Raw genomic sequence first — 16,689 nt, 5'->3', positions numbered from 1 at the left:
ATCCCGTTGAGTTATTTAAAGAAAACTACTAAAACATTTTTCACGATTAAATTGTTAATAACTTTTTTTCGTGATAAAATACTTTGTCAGCAAATTAGCCTGTTATTGTACTCATCATGTAAAGTATTCCTGTGTAGTTATTTCCGAGTTATCAAGAAAATGTCACCAACAGTAACTTTTCGGCCTCTGCCAACTGGACTATGAACTGCTATTTGTTAATTGTACTTGACGCGCAACGAGAGAAAATTGAGATTGCAAGTATTATTAAGACAATTTTTTAATGCCGCAGAGAAGACAGATACCGACACTACTTGTTGACCTGCTTATTTTAACAGTAAACGTATCTCACCGCGATTCTGTATGCAAATGTTATAATTATGACACGCTCTTCAGGTTTCAACACTTAATTTAAATTCTTGGCAAGCTCTAATCGCAAGTCAAGACACAGTATTAAAATAAGTTACCCAATATTACAAAATTACTCTTAGAAATATGAAGGTTGTTCGAATCACGAAAAAAGGAACATCTCGGCGTTAAACACGATTTAATTTATTACTCGTACCTTGTTTTTTGAGATAATAAAATGCGTTTCATTGTTGTTTCACATTTATCACGTTTTGTAACAATAACATTTAATTTTTGTATTGTAAAAATTACACTAATAATTGCAGTTTCGGCAATGTTGGTATTTAGAACATCAAGTATTTGAATTATAATGGGAGGTGCAAAGTTGTAAAACCAGGATACGCGAAGGACATCAAGGCTCTTAGGGTGCTGCATTGCTTCATTTTGTAGAATTATATGGCAAACCACAAACCACCACAAGATCCGCCTTCATTGTTGTAGGATATAGCAGTACTATTAGTTTTAAAATATTACTTAATCGTTAACATTCTTTACTTGAATGAAATTTATTTACTGAATTTTTAACTGAAGTTGCTACTTAAACATAGGTAGGTACTACTGTATTTGTTGATATCTGATCCATATATTAAATTCTTCATTAAATTCATTTGGAATTTGTATTTATTAGCTATAGTAAATACTTTTTTATACATGATGGATTAGTAAATTTATTACAGAACTCAAATTATTTCCAACCACTTTCTCTTCTTTATTTGTGTTAGATACTCAAGGAAATATTATGTCAATTGTTCAGCTAAAGTTACCTATCACTACGTTTTCATTAGCAATGTAGGTACCTTTATGCATTTGGAATATCTCCATCCATCCATATTTTTCATGATTTCGGATTTTTCGTCACTGCTTTGATTTTCTGCAATATTTTCTCTCTTCTTGCTATCCGTTGTATCCATTTTTTCGTGATTTTTCTTTCCCCTAAACACTAAACCAAACAATTAAAGGGTCAAAAGAATTTCCGAAATTTTTCCGTGATTTTTGGCAGACTGTATTTAAGTTAAAAATGATGGTATCGAGAATTAAAAAAAGCATTTTGAAGCTCTAAGATTCTAGTTTTTAGATCTTTCGGTCGAAAATTTTTAATGGAAAGGGATCCTTTTGTCTTCAATCATCAATATCTCGGCGACAAATGGTCGTACAGAGAATTGATGAGCAGTTTCGAAAACTGTATAAATGTTCTATAACACGCTGCCGCAACTTTTCGGATTTTTTTTTTCGTCGTTTACATGATTTAAAAAAAAAACAGGAAAAAACTGTATTTATGGTTTCTTTAGAAAATTGACGGCTAAATTAGAAATATTCACGGAATGACTAATGTTAAGCATGGCATTTACAGTTCGATGTACCCAGAAGAATCCTGTGAAGTTTCATCTCGATCTAGCGAACCGTTTCTTTGTTTCAAACAGTCGAACTTTTGAAAAAAATTAAAGGGTCACGTTTTTTGAGCTTAAACAGTTCATAATTATGACTAAAATGGGAAAAAATGCTTTTTTTGAGGTTTTTTCACAGTTTTACCGCAAATGACTTTTAAATTGGTTAAAAAAATATATTTTTTTCGAAAAATTTTCAAAAAATTTTCTAGTTTTTTTTTGGAAAACCTTCCGGACATTGAAGAAAACAAAATCAAATTGTTTCCAGCACGATTCGGCTTTTCTGTCTTCTGTTCATCAGCTTTTAATTAAATTAAAATTAAAGTTGACGACCCAAACCAGATTTCGATTCCGATTCATACCGTTTTTTGAGACTGTAATTAATTTTTGTGCAGTTTGTAATCACTTAAAAAACAGTTTATTTCAAAACTAGGTACCCTTTTTCTTCTGAAAAAAAATTTCGAAAATTTTTCGAAAAAAACATTTTTTTCATCAATTTAAATATTTGCGGTAAAAATGTGAAAACCTCAAAAAAAATTTTTTCCATTTTAATCATGATTATGAAGTGTTTAATCTCAAAAATCGTGACCCTTTAATTTTTGTCAAATGTTTGACTGTTTGAAACAAAGAGACGGTTCGTTAGACCGAGATGAAATTTCACAGGGTTCTTCTGGGTATATCGAACTGTAAAAGTCATGGTTAACATTAGTCATTTCGTGAATATTTCTAATTTAGCCGTAAATTTTCTAAAAAAAACGTAAATTACCCTTTTTTCCTGTTTTTTTAAACTCGTGCAAAAGACGAAAAAAAAATCCGAAAAGTTGCGGCAGCATGTTATAGGACATTTATTACAGTTTTCGAAACTTATTCAATTCTCTGTACGATCATTTGTCGCCGAGATATCGATAATGGAAGACAAAAGGATCCTTTTCCATTGAAAGTCCGATATTTCGATGAATAATGGTCGTATCAAAATTTAAAAAAAAAAAGGAAATTAAAGTTGAATAAACAAGCTATCTTTTCCATGCAATGGCTTAGCTGAAAAAATTTTTCCAAATCCGTGAACTCGGAAAAAAAATAAATAAATAATAATAAAAATTTTTTTGTCGCGCTATTTCTTAGCATTACATAACCGTAGCTCCTAAAAATTTTCGACCGAAAGATCTAAAAACTAGACTCTTAGAGCTTCAAAATGCTTTTTTTTAATTATCGATACGACCATTTTTCACTTAAATACAGTCTGTCAAAAATCACCCAAAATTTTCGGAAATTCTTTTGACCCTTTAATTGTTTGTATTAGTGCATTACACTTCTTACTTTATGTCCTCTCTTTGTTATTCTACTTGGTTCCATCGTCATCAAGTGTCCATACTAATTCAATTTCCCTTGTTTTGTTCATTGACAGTTTGTGTTTGAACGTTCCTCTTACTGTTTTGTTCTCATACTCATTCTCATAATTACTGTATTATATACTCTTTGTTTTGTTTCTTGAGTCAGTTATCCTTTTTAGAACAAAACAGTATTAAAAATTTCTTTTTGTAGATAAAATTTACCCCACAACACACATGGATCACATAAATTGTAAACTAGCTTTGTTTATGAAAAGATTTTGCAATAAAACATTTTAACCTTCTAAGAAGAGGACAAATGGATGGACAACAAGACAGATATTGCCCTTTATAGAGTGATGACAGATATCGCAGTTTTTGTGACATTTAAATATTTTTTCTTATTCATATTTTAACTAGCATATTAACATAAATTTACAAATTAAATTCCATATACTAAAATATCTCAAAAAAACCTTTAAGATAACGTTAAAAATAGAATATCTACCATTCCCTTTGTATTGTAGATTCTATTGTAGGTATTGACAATTACTACTACTACCGTCAATCCTGAAAGTAACGGAAAACAACTTAAGCGTTCCCTGTATAAGAATTGTTCCTTCTATAACAATTATTCTAAGTATAGTAATCTCTAAGTGAATAAAGCAATTTATTTGCATTTCTATTTATGCAATTGTTTTAATTATTAACATCTTTTTTACGCCAGTTACAGACAGCATTAACGAAAATTTTATAGAATGATAAAAATGTTTGAAACCAACATTTTCCTGTTAGGCGATACATTTTCTTTTAAACCCATTCAAAACAATACAAATTCAGTTAAAATTGTTAGGAATTCAGGATAGAGATAAATATCTTGTGAAACCAAAGATTTCTTGATAAAATAAAATTATACCACCTAGAACTACAATTACATAGATTAACGCATAATTACTCGATTTCATTGGGTAATAATGTGTGTTTGAAAAGTATAACGATTGTATTCGTAGCGTAAACTGTGTTGTGAAACAACAATTAAAAAGTTGAAAATCAATTGTTTATGCTGATGTGTACTAGAACAACATGAGAATAGGTCACACACGTTTAAGTAAAGTGCTGGTTGAATTTAAGAACAAGTAAAATAGAAATAAACAAAAACTTGATTTGCTACAGTAATTACCAATTACCTTCAACTATTCAGTCCTGCAAGGATACTACGTCAAAACGTTGACTTAAAGAATAACGACCTCTCTTATACAGGGTCTCTTTAAAAGTTCCTGACAAAATTCTGCCACGTATTTCTGTGGCCAAAATATGATGATCTTATCCAAGTTATTTTAATCCAAGATTTGATTGATTCTGCGATGGATATTCAAGTTACAATCTTGTGTTAGTTTTTCTTCAATAACTTAATTATTAATTGCAGTAAATACATAAAACTTGGTATACCTAGGGGTGTTTTCTGACATTAGAAATTGAAATCTGGTCTCAAATTTGTTGTAAATTATCAGAGGGGATCATCTACAGTACTTTGCATGCGATTAAATTGTCATAAACGTTTAATAAAACATTGTCATTCTCAGACGTTTTTTCTAAAAAAGGTATACCTGATAAATGTCGCTTTGAACTACCGTTTTTTGGATATCTGGATTTAAAGGTTTCATTTCATAAACTCGAGAACAATACAAAATACAAAAAGAAAATTGTGAACGTAAGAAGAAAAAGAAGAACTGGGATAAGTTAGTTAATTCAATTTATTTAAAGTAGATGTTCAAAATGACACCCGTTTCCTTGGACACAAAGTTTAATTCGTCGAAGAAAGTTTTAGGAAGTTTATACTGGAATATTACACAAAGTGACTGGTTCGAACCAGGCAATATTATAAAAATACGTTAGTTTACCATGTCTACATTTTCTATTTTTTTTTGTATCCTATTCTCGTTAGTTACGCCTTTATAGTCGTTGCCTTATATGACGGTTAGACAATATGGCTGTAGACCACGGGACCTCGCTTCAGATGTCCTTAACACTTTCGTTCAGTTCAGAGCCGAATACTATAATAATATTAATTATTAATATTGATGAAAATACTGTAAATATTGGAAATTTTACTCATCAGTTTCACTATTGTAACGTTGTAATCAAATAACTGTGTACAAAATTTCTAAGTAAGGCCACTAAATAACTAATGCACCGTCATATGATTTTAGACAAACGATATCCATAGGCGGCACGTTCATTGAGGGGTCTCCCATGTAGCAATATAAGTATTTTTTGTTTTATTAAATTTTTCTTTTCACTTACTGATATTTTCCTACATCTAACCATCTCAAAATCTATTATGCCAAAAACTTTTATAATTCGAAAGTCTTGAACTTTGTTTGTTTTTTCAGTTCAACTTTATAAATAATAATATTTAGAAAACACATCTCACTTAAAAAACAGATGATGTTCAACAAGACAACCCGAATCAGTCTACAATTCGAAGGTATCAGATTCTGGGTCTTCCGCAATAATTTTAAAAGTGAGAGCTGGAGGAATGACTATGCATATTTATTGTCATTTAACGTTTAGCGGATCATTGAAACTTCTTTCCCTAAGGTACGCCCCAGGTACACAACATTAATCAGTCAACAGAAGTATTCAACATACTTGAATCACTGGTAAGATATTCAATAAATCTTTGCTGGCTTGTAAATTACTTATATGGATACGGTTCATTATAATACGGACTTTTGTTTACAAGGTGATATATAGCTGACACAATATGTAATTTATTTCGAAAAATTTGTATTATCATCTTCAAGTGAAATTTATTACCAGGTCAGGTTGCGACATTAAAACAATATGTTCTGGGGAGCAAGTATCCCAGAAGGAGAAAAAGGAACACCGTTGATATTTCATTTTTTCCGATTCTTCACAATGAGGTCTTTTCTATAATAATTATATAAGCTTAAAATACTTGTACTCGTATATAGTTAATAAAGGGCATTTGGTGATAATGCTTCATTGGTATTTCTTGAAATAATATTAATGTCCAGAAATAATATATTTTCTAACAAAAATTTCAGAAGTGATTTACTTATTATTATGATGTCCCATCACTTCAGTGTAAATCTACAAGAGAAGATTAAATCTCAAATTCCAATGCAAATGTATCACTCTGGAATGAATCGTAAGTTGGTATTGTTTATGTCTATGAGAATTATGGGAACGACTGCAGATTTGTCTTTGAATTTGTTAAAAAAAATGTTTTAATTAAATTTCCACAGAGGACAAAATTCAAACTGAAATATGTACTCTTTTTTATACAAAACGATTGCAAATCTAAAAACGAATCAAGGAATGTTTAAAAAAATATTAAAAATGTAAGAAGCGACTCTATTTAATTAAATCAAATTTTAAGTAACTTGAATAGTTTTTTCAATTAATGAAGCTAAGAAGTTATGAAGATATTTTTCAATTTACAGATGCCCTTTCTTTAAATAACTTGTTTTCTAATTGAGATTGGATGTGTATTCACAGTACTTATATGATTTTGAAATGAGTCTAAAAGGAATAATAGGTAAAGATTCACAAACTATGCAATTATCTAACAAAAAGTAAAGTTCCTCAATTCTATAGAAAGCATTACGAGACATCTAATAATTGTAAAAATGTGCAATTTATAGATGTACTTCCTTTCTCTTTCAATATATCTTCTAAAAATATGAGTCAAGAGTGAATTCATTATAGAATGTCCTTGTCAATTTAATTTATAACGTATTCTGGATGATACTGAACATTTTCTACTAGTTACATACAAGATGTTTAAAGAATTACAAACATACAGCTTTGGAGAAAGCAACAGAAACTAGTAATTTTCATTAAGAATTTAACGATGTTCGACACATTACAAATGAAAATAACATAATTAGTAGAGAACTAGAGAAATGAAATGTTGAAATTTTCCAATTTTAAAATCCTTTCTAGACAGATTTCTGTTTTTAGGCTAACTATTCTGCAAGCAAATGCAGAGGATTCAAGATTTTATAAATATATAGACCAAAATAAGAAATACGCTTTAAGTAATTTCTAAGAAAATACAAATTATACTTTAATTAACAAAATTATCTTTTATAGAAATTTTCGTGTATATAGGGTATAATTATATAATTAGTATTTCGACCAGTGTCTATTTTAATATTCATATAGACATAGGTAATTATAAATATTGTTTGGTATATTTAACCTAACTTTATGTTTTGTTGTTGGTGTAAACGCCAAAACTAATGAATAAACTATATTATGTAATCGATATCATTCAGTATTAGTAATTATGTAACTTTTAAATAGAGTTAATATATTCCTGTCAATATTCGTTAATACTTAGATGTAAATATTGGTGTGAAATAATGTTACTATCTATGTATTTATGTGACAACGCATTAGATAGGTGTATGTTGTCATTAGTGTAACTGCCACGCATTTAACAGTTAATAACAAGATGTAATTATTGGAAAAACACTCCTTTATTTAAAATGTGTTATTTTATGTAAACGATGTCCATGCATTTCCACGAATGGTGATTAGTAATGTTTTGCCACATCCTGAAAATGTATGTGATGAACAAAGTAAATAATGGTTACTCAAGCCATAATGTTGCTAAACGTTAACGTTTCTATATAAATACAATTAACTGATTTGTAAAAATAATAAGTTTAAATCGCAAGTAGGTAAAATGCCTAGAATATAATTGTAATTTTAATAAAGTTCACCTAGTACAGAATGTATCAAATTAAACAATAATTTAAAATTTTAGTAGATGGATTTAGAATTACTGGGTCTTTCGAATTTTTTTGATTTTTTTGACAACAAAAAATGGTTATAAGTATTACAAAAGTATTATCATTTGAGATGGGTCACACCGTTATATGCCTAGTAATAAAATGTGAGGTTTTAAGAATGTAATTAAGCAAAAGTGGCAGATATATGGAAATTGATTAATTAATATCCTTTAAAAATTTTAAAATCTCAAATAATTTGTGTTTGGTGTTCATTACTATAGGAATGGAAATAAAATTTATTTTTTCTAAGAAGATACAAAAAGTAGGTAGTTATTTTTAAAATGCAAAAAAAATATATTATCATCTTTTGACGAATACTTTTATTATTACTAAATACTGACAAGCTTGGGAGGAGAATTTGTGTCCAGTATTTTTTATCTTGTTTTTCGAACTACTAGAAAACTGACAATCGCTTCAACTTTCATTCTTCTCTGATTACCACCTCCCAAATTTATATTATAATAATCTTTCAGAGTGGCCAATTATTTTTAGGAATAATTTTATTTTTTCTTTTTGTAAGCTTATAGTTTTATTTGGTAATTTTAATTATAGTAGGATCGTATACGATGCAAAGTAGAGCAAAAAATTGTCGGCCTTTTATCAAAGGAAAATCGTGTCATCATTTTTAGGAGGCGTAAGATAAATCATTTCAAATTTAAAATGAAATTCAATGTAAAATCTGAAATACCGCTGCATACGCACTGTGTTCTGGTAGTAGCTGTAGTCGCCCAGGTGCATCGAGTGTACGAACTGGTCGGTTATACGTCAAATACTAACCTGGCGAGCTTTGCCGTCAATTAGAGAGCGCTTCCAAAAAACAAGTAAACAACAGTGGCGCGTACAGAGGTAAAATGTAGTACATATGTGGAATTTAGGAAACAAATTGGATTTATAATAAATTACATTTAAAATAAATAGTTTATGAGAATAAAGGAATTTTTGTAGCAACAAGGGTGCCAGACCTGAACTGATCCCCTCGTCCCTTCATAATGTATAAAGAAATTATTCAATTTGTAAAACCCTTAAAGGCGTACTTCATTGGTTCCCTTGACAGGCAATGATTTATTACTTTGCATCGAAAATGATCGTACTATAGTCAATTATGTATTTTTCGGTATGAGAATATGTATTATTTTTGATTTTTGGTAATTATATATTATCTATGGGGTTGCTTCTAAGATATTTGATTTGAAGGTAATTTAATGAGAATTTAATATCTAAAAGAAAAGTAAATATACTTCATTAATAGAATATTATCATATTATGCTTCGACTAAACAATTCACTGAGGACATGATTTATTCTAAAATTTAAAATTATAGTTTATCTCTGTCAGATTTCAAGTTGCAAGTATAGGAAATCAAGTGTCATGTTTTCAGATATAAATAATTGTTATCTTTATCGCAACATGATCCATCTTCTTTTGTATGCTATTAAAAACTTCCCGGATGTATCAATCAAGTCATATCAACCAAAACCAGAAAATTATGATAATTTAAACAAACACTACACACAAATTTTGACCTTGCCACAAATGTGATATGTCAAATCATATATACATTTTAAAACTATACCTACTTGCTGGTATGTCTAAGGATATTATTTAGTTGTTAGCTAACAATTGCTAATTTCAGGAATAGGTAAATATTTTGTACAAAACTAATGTGGGAAAGATATGTTATTAGTAAATTTACGAGAAAATGTTATTTGTAAAATTTCCTGCTCGTTTCAAAATTCTTAAAATTCTATTATTTTTTTAATATTCCTTATATGATGTTCAATTATGGGAAATATCTTCTACGTTATAATACCAAGTACCTACAATATCAAAATTCACAAATTCTATGTAAAAAGAAAATTTAGTCAAATTTTATAAGCTATAAATTAAGATTTGAAATATCATATATTAGAATTAATTATCATGTGTTAAACAGTTTTGACAAGTATGCATAAGATCTTCTTGGATTTTCTAACAATGTTGATGTTACTTTCCTCATAGTCAATTTGAAATGTTTCTAATAATTGAATACCCTGTATACAAAGCCATGATAAAAGAAGTAGCAAATTCTATAATTTTCTCATAAACTACATCATCAACGAAGATCGTCAAATGTATGTATCAGAATGGGATGATTGGGTTAAACATGTAGTTTGTATACCTATAAAATATTTATAATTCAATAATTTTCTAAATTAATGTGTACCATATATTATCAAATCCATCTTTTAAAAGAAAATAGTCCAGACCATAAATTATTGCTCATTGCTGGCTGCATTCTCAACTGAAGTGTACATTATGTTACTGATTTATTGTTATAACTACCATAAATTAATTTAGTTACACCAATTGGGTGTTAATGAGTTTCTCTAAGTTAAGATAATTGCACTTCCTATATGCACTTTCTCTAGGAGATTATCCTGACCACAAAATACATCGTACCGTACTTCTAAAGGCTGAACAATTACCAGAAGATGTGCTTACTCATAGTCCTAGACACATTATTCAATCATTCGTGACCAGTTCGTGGTTAGTTTCGGAGATTTTGTAACACACGATTGAAGATATACAAGTCTGTTCTATTATAAATCGTAATGCTGTCACACTTCACCGAAAGGTCAAGCATTAATTGAATATTCTCTAATTTTCTGTTTAATTAAGTGCGGTTCAGTTTACCAGTCATCTTCCACGAGTTATATTTGCAAACTCATGATCAAGGAACATTTCTGTTAACATATACAATGGAAACGTTTATAAGAACTTTTCTGTCATTTCCATTTTGATCAAGTTTGAGTTGAGATTATGTTACTATTTCTTTTTTACCAATAATTAAATTACGAAAAATGTTCACACCTAATTAACTTTAGAGTAACTGAATTTTTTTAAAGTCAGCTTTACTAGTACCGAAATAAATGAAATAGACCCCTGAGTTTGGAAACCGAAAACGTAGGGGCAAAAACAATACAGCCTTTATAACTGTATTATTTTAACAAATTTGTTCAGATTGTTGTTTACAGTTATTTACTATCTGTGTCATTTTTTTCCTTTTTTAAAAAAACGCAATATTTACGGAGATAACACTCCCTTCTGTATTGCTTAAAAATAAAAAAAGAAGAGCTTTTGAGACAAATGACCTTCACAGTACTAAAGACAATAGTTCGACTTATCGTCAGTAAAAATTTGGAATTTTTTTGTGAATTAACAAAAAAAATACGACGAGTTAAAGTGAGAAGTATTAATTTTGTATGCAGAAAACCGTGATTTTTCAACATTTTCATTAATAACTAAAAAATGCGATAATGAAATGAACTGAAATTTTAGCACACAGATTAACAGTGAGGCTATATATGGTCCAAATTTCAAAATTTTTTACCCCTAAGAAAAAAAGAAAGAATATTATAAGTTATGTATAGAGGTATATATATTTTTTAAACTCTATGTGGACAAATGAGCATAGATAACCAATAAAACAATAATGGACAAGGCTAGTTAAACCTGACATTGACGAAACTCAAGATCCACATATTATTACTTTTTTTAATTGGGTATTTCTGCCACTCTGAAATAAATGTTTAATCGTAAATAGTACACACCAGGACAAGTCGTTAGCGTTTCGAAAACTCTCAATTTTAGTTCTCACAACTCTAATTAGCCTAACTGAAAGCCACATGTGAATTTTTTTCAGACACGTTGATTAGAGTTTTGACACAAAAACGGAGTTTAGTAATATTTTGTGCCGAGTTTTAACTGCTTCTGCTATTCAAGTCATAGATAACAACAATGCTTCACACTATTTCCTTTTCACTTATGTTTGAACGATAACTATGGAATTAACATTTTCAAAAAATGAGCAGGGGCATTACTTTGCCAATTTATTAAAGTGAAATTAAAATAGAGAGAGAATAGTATTTAAAAATTTAGAGGAAACAATGATAATGCAGAATCAGCTGTTTATTTCATTATATTGTCAAGGACGAAGAAACTATAAAGTATTTATGGTAAGAAAGAAAATCAAGGGAAGAAAAACGCAATCAGCAATTTCAGTGCCTCGTTGTAAGAGGTCATTTCATCAAGGCTACTCAGTTGTAAAATCTGTATGGCAATACGTATTGTTAAGAAACCGAGAATTAGGGCCCTAAAAGTATTTTACATTTATGATCATTTTGTTTATTACTTAACCATAGTTATATCTTGAAGAAGATTATGTGTGACTTTGAAATATGTTCTTATTTGTCATTTGTAATGAATGTTTATTAATGCAGTAAGCAACTAATAATACGTTAAACCATTTAGCAGCAAGCTTTCTGTGAGGAATTATAGTTAAAAAAAACTTTCATCCCGATATTGTTGCACAACATATTTTATCATTTTCCCTGCATCTACAGTTAAATCTCATGCAGATTCAGTAACTTAATTAAACTGAATCCATCACAACATGCTCCAAAAACAACGACCTTAGCAGTTTTTGTGGAAAAGGACAGAGAAGATATTTACATGAAAATCTCCATAGTAGACGACCTTAATGTCTTTTTTTAGTAACTTTTTATCAGTAGGTAACTGGTCCTTTATACCGGTTAATTATTTAGTTCTGATTTTTATTAATAGATTGAGAAGTATTAACATATAATACGTATCACATCAATAATTCATCACATTTGAATGTGGAAGCATTGTCGAATATGTAAATTCTATTATTTCTCTGTCATTAAATTTAGGCTAATGAAATTAATAATGGCGCACCTATGTACTATTATTACTGGATTTCATAGAGTATCCATAATTTTCCTGGTATCTGTTTTAAATAAATATACAGTCAACTGGACGCAGCATAATGGGTGCAAATTAATATAGGTACTACTTTATTATTGCGTTTTTTGCAAGATGTAAGGAATAGTTTTGAGCGGAACAAAGATGTGCATTTAATTGTAAACAATATTAAATTGACATAATATTATTTCTATTTATAAACAAATAATGTTTTTTAATGCTACCATTAATCAAATTTTGATTGAAACAGAATATTTTTGCAGTTTATATGATAAATAAAAATTATTACTTACGTATTTTCATAATTTTTTATTGGCAAGATGTACTTTAATTTTGGTTACTCTTATTACAGACAAACTGTAAAACAGGCTCTTAAAAATTATAGAAATAGTACCTTCTTGCAGTGTGCATTAGGTAATATATGTAAGAATGTATTCAATAGAAAATACCACGATATAGTTTTACTCGTTTGTAATGTAAGTAGATTCGGAGAAAGATATACATACTAAAAATTAAAAATTAGTCGTGAATTTTCCATACGAAAGCATTTTTCATTGTAGTTTTCTAGTTTTTCTAGAATACAGTGCCAAACTGGAGGTAAGAAGTAATATTCTAAGTTTCCTATATCCCAGGACAGTAATTAAAAAAGTTACATGATAATAAAAACACAATTCAAACACTTTTTTATTAATTTCAAAATTAGATACAAATGAAGCTCGGAGTACATCTTCAGATTATCTGTTTTAATAATCTAATGGAAAAATAGTTTTTGCTTCATGCACAGTGACTGAGAAACGTGAGATTTATTATTTAAAAAAAAATCAAGTCGTAATTTCGGTAAAATAAATAATATGTTTATTTGAAAGAGCACCTAAAAAGGCAAACAAAATGTATTTTTGTATAGTCATTACGATATCAGTTGGAACTGTATAGAAACATTTAACTCATAAACTCCACGGAATTCATAGGCGTCCAGAAAAATTTTGCCTTGTCTCGTCTGGATATTCTATATTTCGAGCTATATCCCGATTTCTAATTAGCTGACGATATTCTCTAATTTTTTTTTGTAAATAATCTTCCCGAAGTGCAACTATACGTCATGATTCATGATAATTACCATACGATTGTCAAGTTTTTTATGTTTAAGACCGCATTGTAATACATGTTGTAAAGTATCTAAAGATTTACAATTATAATCAGGATAATCGCTTAATTTAACTCAAGTCATGTTTAAAGTAGGAACTTTATTTTCTTTAGGTATACATATTATAAATTGTGCGCCATATTCTGGTAAAATCGTCAATATTCTTTAATTTTGTATTTTTTCGTTTCTTCTTTGTAACGTGATTAATAACGTCTCCTTCTTTAATTACGCGATAAATTGACGTTTTTGATGTCTTAGTTAATTCGCTAATCCGTTTCCTAATTTCTTTATCGCATTGTTCACTATTTTCTCTTGTCGAACATTCATATATATTAAAATAATATGTGGACTTTGTACGTGTAAACCTTTGTTTTTAAACTCTGAGTTTGTTTCGAGGCTTTCGACAAAAACCGGCTCGACTATTTGGGTATTTTCCCGGGTTATTTCGTTATCTTCCGTTTCCAAGGCATGCTAAATTACTAGATAATTACATATATAATATTTATTTTAATAACTATTACCCTTTACTGGTTACGATATGAACAAATAATATTAACTAATAATTAACGTATTATACCAACAAACAACATTAATCACTGCTCTCCATTGCACTGGCAAAACCAAGTGAACAGCGTTCGATACTAAACTAATTATTTACGACCTAGTGGACCAATACAGGGTTGCTTTGACGATTCGAGTATAAATTACAAGACAGAAAATTGCTAAAGCACAGGAAGCAATTTCAAGAGAAGTGCAGACGGTCCTGTGCTTTAAGATTGACAGGTTCCAATTGATATCGTAACAACTATACATTACAGTCTGCAAAAAAGGACAAAAGTAGACAACTTCAAGCATTTTATACCGAAAACCAAAAATGCCGTGAATGTGTTTCTAAACTTTCAAACTCAAATAAGAAAAGAATCATGCTAGAACCGACTCTTTCGTAGAAATGATCATATGTTTTTTTTTTACATGAACTCCCAAGTTTCGGAAAGCTTTTAATAAAGCCCCCTTTCACAAAATTCTTTAGTAACTAACAGTTTTCTGTTTTAATTGGTATGTCGATAAAATAAGGAATCGATTCGTGGCACTTTTCATTCTCAGAATTTGATCAAAAATAAAATTCATAAAACATTTATTGCCAATTCTCTGAGTATATTTTGATGAAAAAAAATCTACTATTCCTTATATTTGACAACTGCGAATAAAGGAAAAACCAATGATTGACCTGCTAATTTTACAGTTGTTATAACAAATATTTTAAGTGTCCCTATGTCTATATGGACAGTTTTAGAAATTTTATTCCATACATAAGCACTAAATTTTTACCATTTTACTGTTTAATAATCTGCATGTTAATGGTGATTGTATAAATATTTATTTATCATTTAAAATGAAATGATTTGCCTATTGTAATAGCGTCTTTATAGAAATTGCTGCAGTAAATAAAACTACTTACACTTGTCTTTATTACTAAAAAATATTAATTAAAATGAAACATTTTTTATATAAAAATAGAGGAAATTAAGCAGAATATTTGACAATAAAACGAATCACTAATATTTCATTGAAGATACCAAAGTTAAAGACAAATTTTAAAGAGTATACATGAGATATGAGTAACCTACAATTTAGAAAATTGTGTTTTAAATACATATGTACAAATATAATTTTCAAAAAGGTTATTACAAGTGAGAATATATAAGAGAAGTTTTTAGAAATATACCCAAGTAGTCATGAAATTTTTCCGTTTTTTTCATATTTACATTTTTAAAAATTTAAGCTGTTCCATATTAAAACCACCTATAGAATAATTTTGTCTTTTCAAAATAGAATACTGAAAACAATTAATTTTAAATAATTCGTCAAGAAAAGTATGTTATTAAATTAACAAGATTCACATTTCGAAAATTACTATTTTAAAATACCAAACTTTTTTCAATTTATTTTAGCGGTCATCAAGACATATTTATACTTATGTAATAGCTATAAATATCTTTCTCTATCCGTAAGAAGAAAATTATAAAGCAGCTATATTTTTTTAATTACGGAAAGAAATATTACGCGCGCCTCCGCCAATATCTGCACCTGTGATTTATAGTTGTATAACAGTGATTCAGTGCTATATTTAAATAGCATGCATCTAATGAAAAGAGATAGTAATTGCGACATATTTTAACTGCATGTGGTATTAGATTAAACTTACCACAATACAAATTCTACCAGAAATCATTTTCTCGGAGTAAATTTCACAGGGCACTATTATCCAAACGCAACAAAACCCCAAATCGAGTCCGATACGATGTTGCAAATAATTCGGTATGTCTGTTACACATTCAAAACATGCTCACTAGGTCTTAAAAATGCGTGTGCATCGCATAAAGTTACCAAATAAACTAAACGCGGTTGGCTTTGGACTGCTGCTTCATTATTTCGCAACGCGATGCTAGTTTGTTATTGCAGTCGTCCAGTACGGTTTTCAGGTGGGGTGGAGGAGCTATCCCCTGAAATAAGAATCTGAGGACATCCTTGCGGATGTGTTTAGCAGTCATCGTTGGATTGTATGGATTATTTTATTATGCTGTACAAGGTTAATCAACTGCGATGGAACAGATAAACGTTTCCGTGTGAAAAAGTGAACTATAATGTTGTTCTTCCTCAAAGCACGTAGATACCTCTTTTAACCTTTTAATGAATTATATGCATCATTATTATAATAGTTCATGTGGATAACAATTATAGCAATAATTATAGAAAGTGGAGTGGAAACAAGCTTTTTTTTAACTATAAATAAAAAAATAATTAGAAAATTACAAGTTGTTTTAGTTATAATTATG

The 16,689-nt window shown here is 29.1% G+C and overlaps 1 protein-coding gene across 1 annotated transcript in view; it reads right to left on the bottom strand.

Annotated features, from left to right (window-relative positions):
* Positions 1-16,286, bottom strand: part of LOC108903370 — an 83,417-nt gene extending 67,131 nt beyond the window's left edge. Inside the window, exon 1 of the mRNA XM_018705521.2 lies at positions 16,059-16,286. Within this exon, the coding sequence (XP_018561037.1) occupies positions 16,059-16,085 (27 nt within the window). The 5' untranslated portion in view covers positions 16,086-16,286. The remainder of the gene's footprint in view (positions 1-16,058) is intronic.
* Positions 16,287-16,689: the final 403 nt, after the last annotated feature.

This window comes from Anoplophora glabripennis, unplaced genomic scaffold (assembly GCF_000390285.2).
Source record: "Anoplophora glabripennis isolate ALB-LARVAE unplaced genomic scaffold, Agla_2.0 scaffold75, whole genome shotgun sequence".
NCBI lineage: Eukaryota > Metazoa > Arthropoda > Insecta > Coleoptera > Cerambycidae > Anoplophora > Anoplophora glabripennis.
Note: the sequence above shows the minus strand (reverse complement) of the source record. Positions and strands in the feature narration are given on the sequence as shown.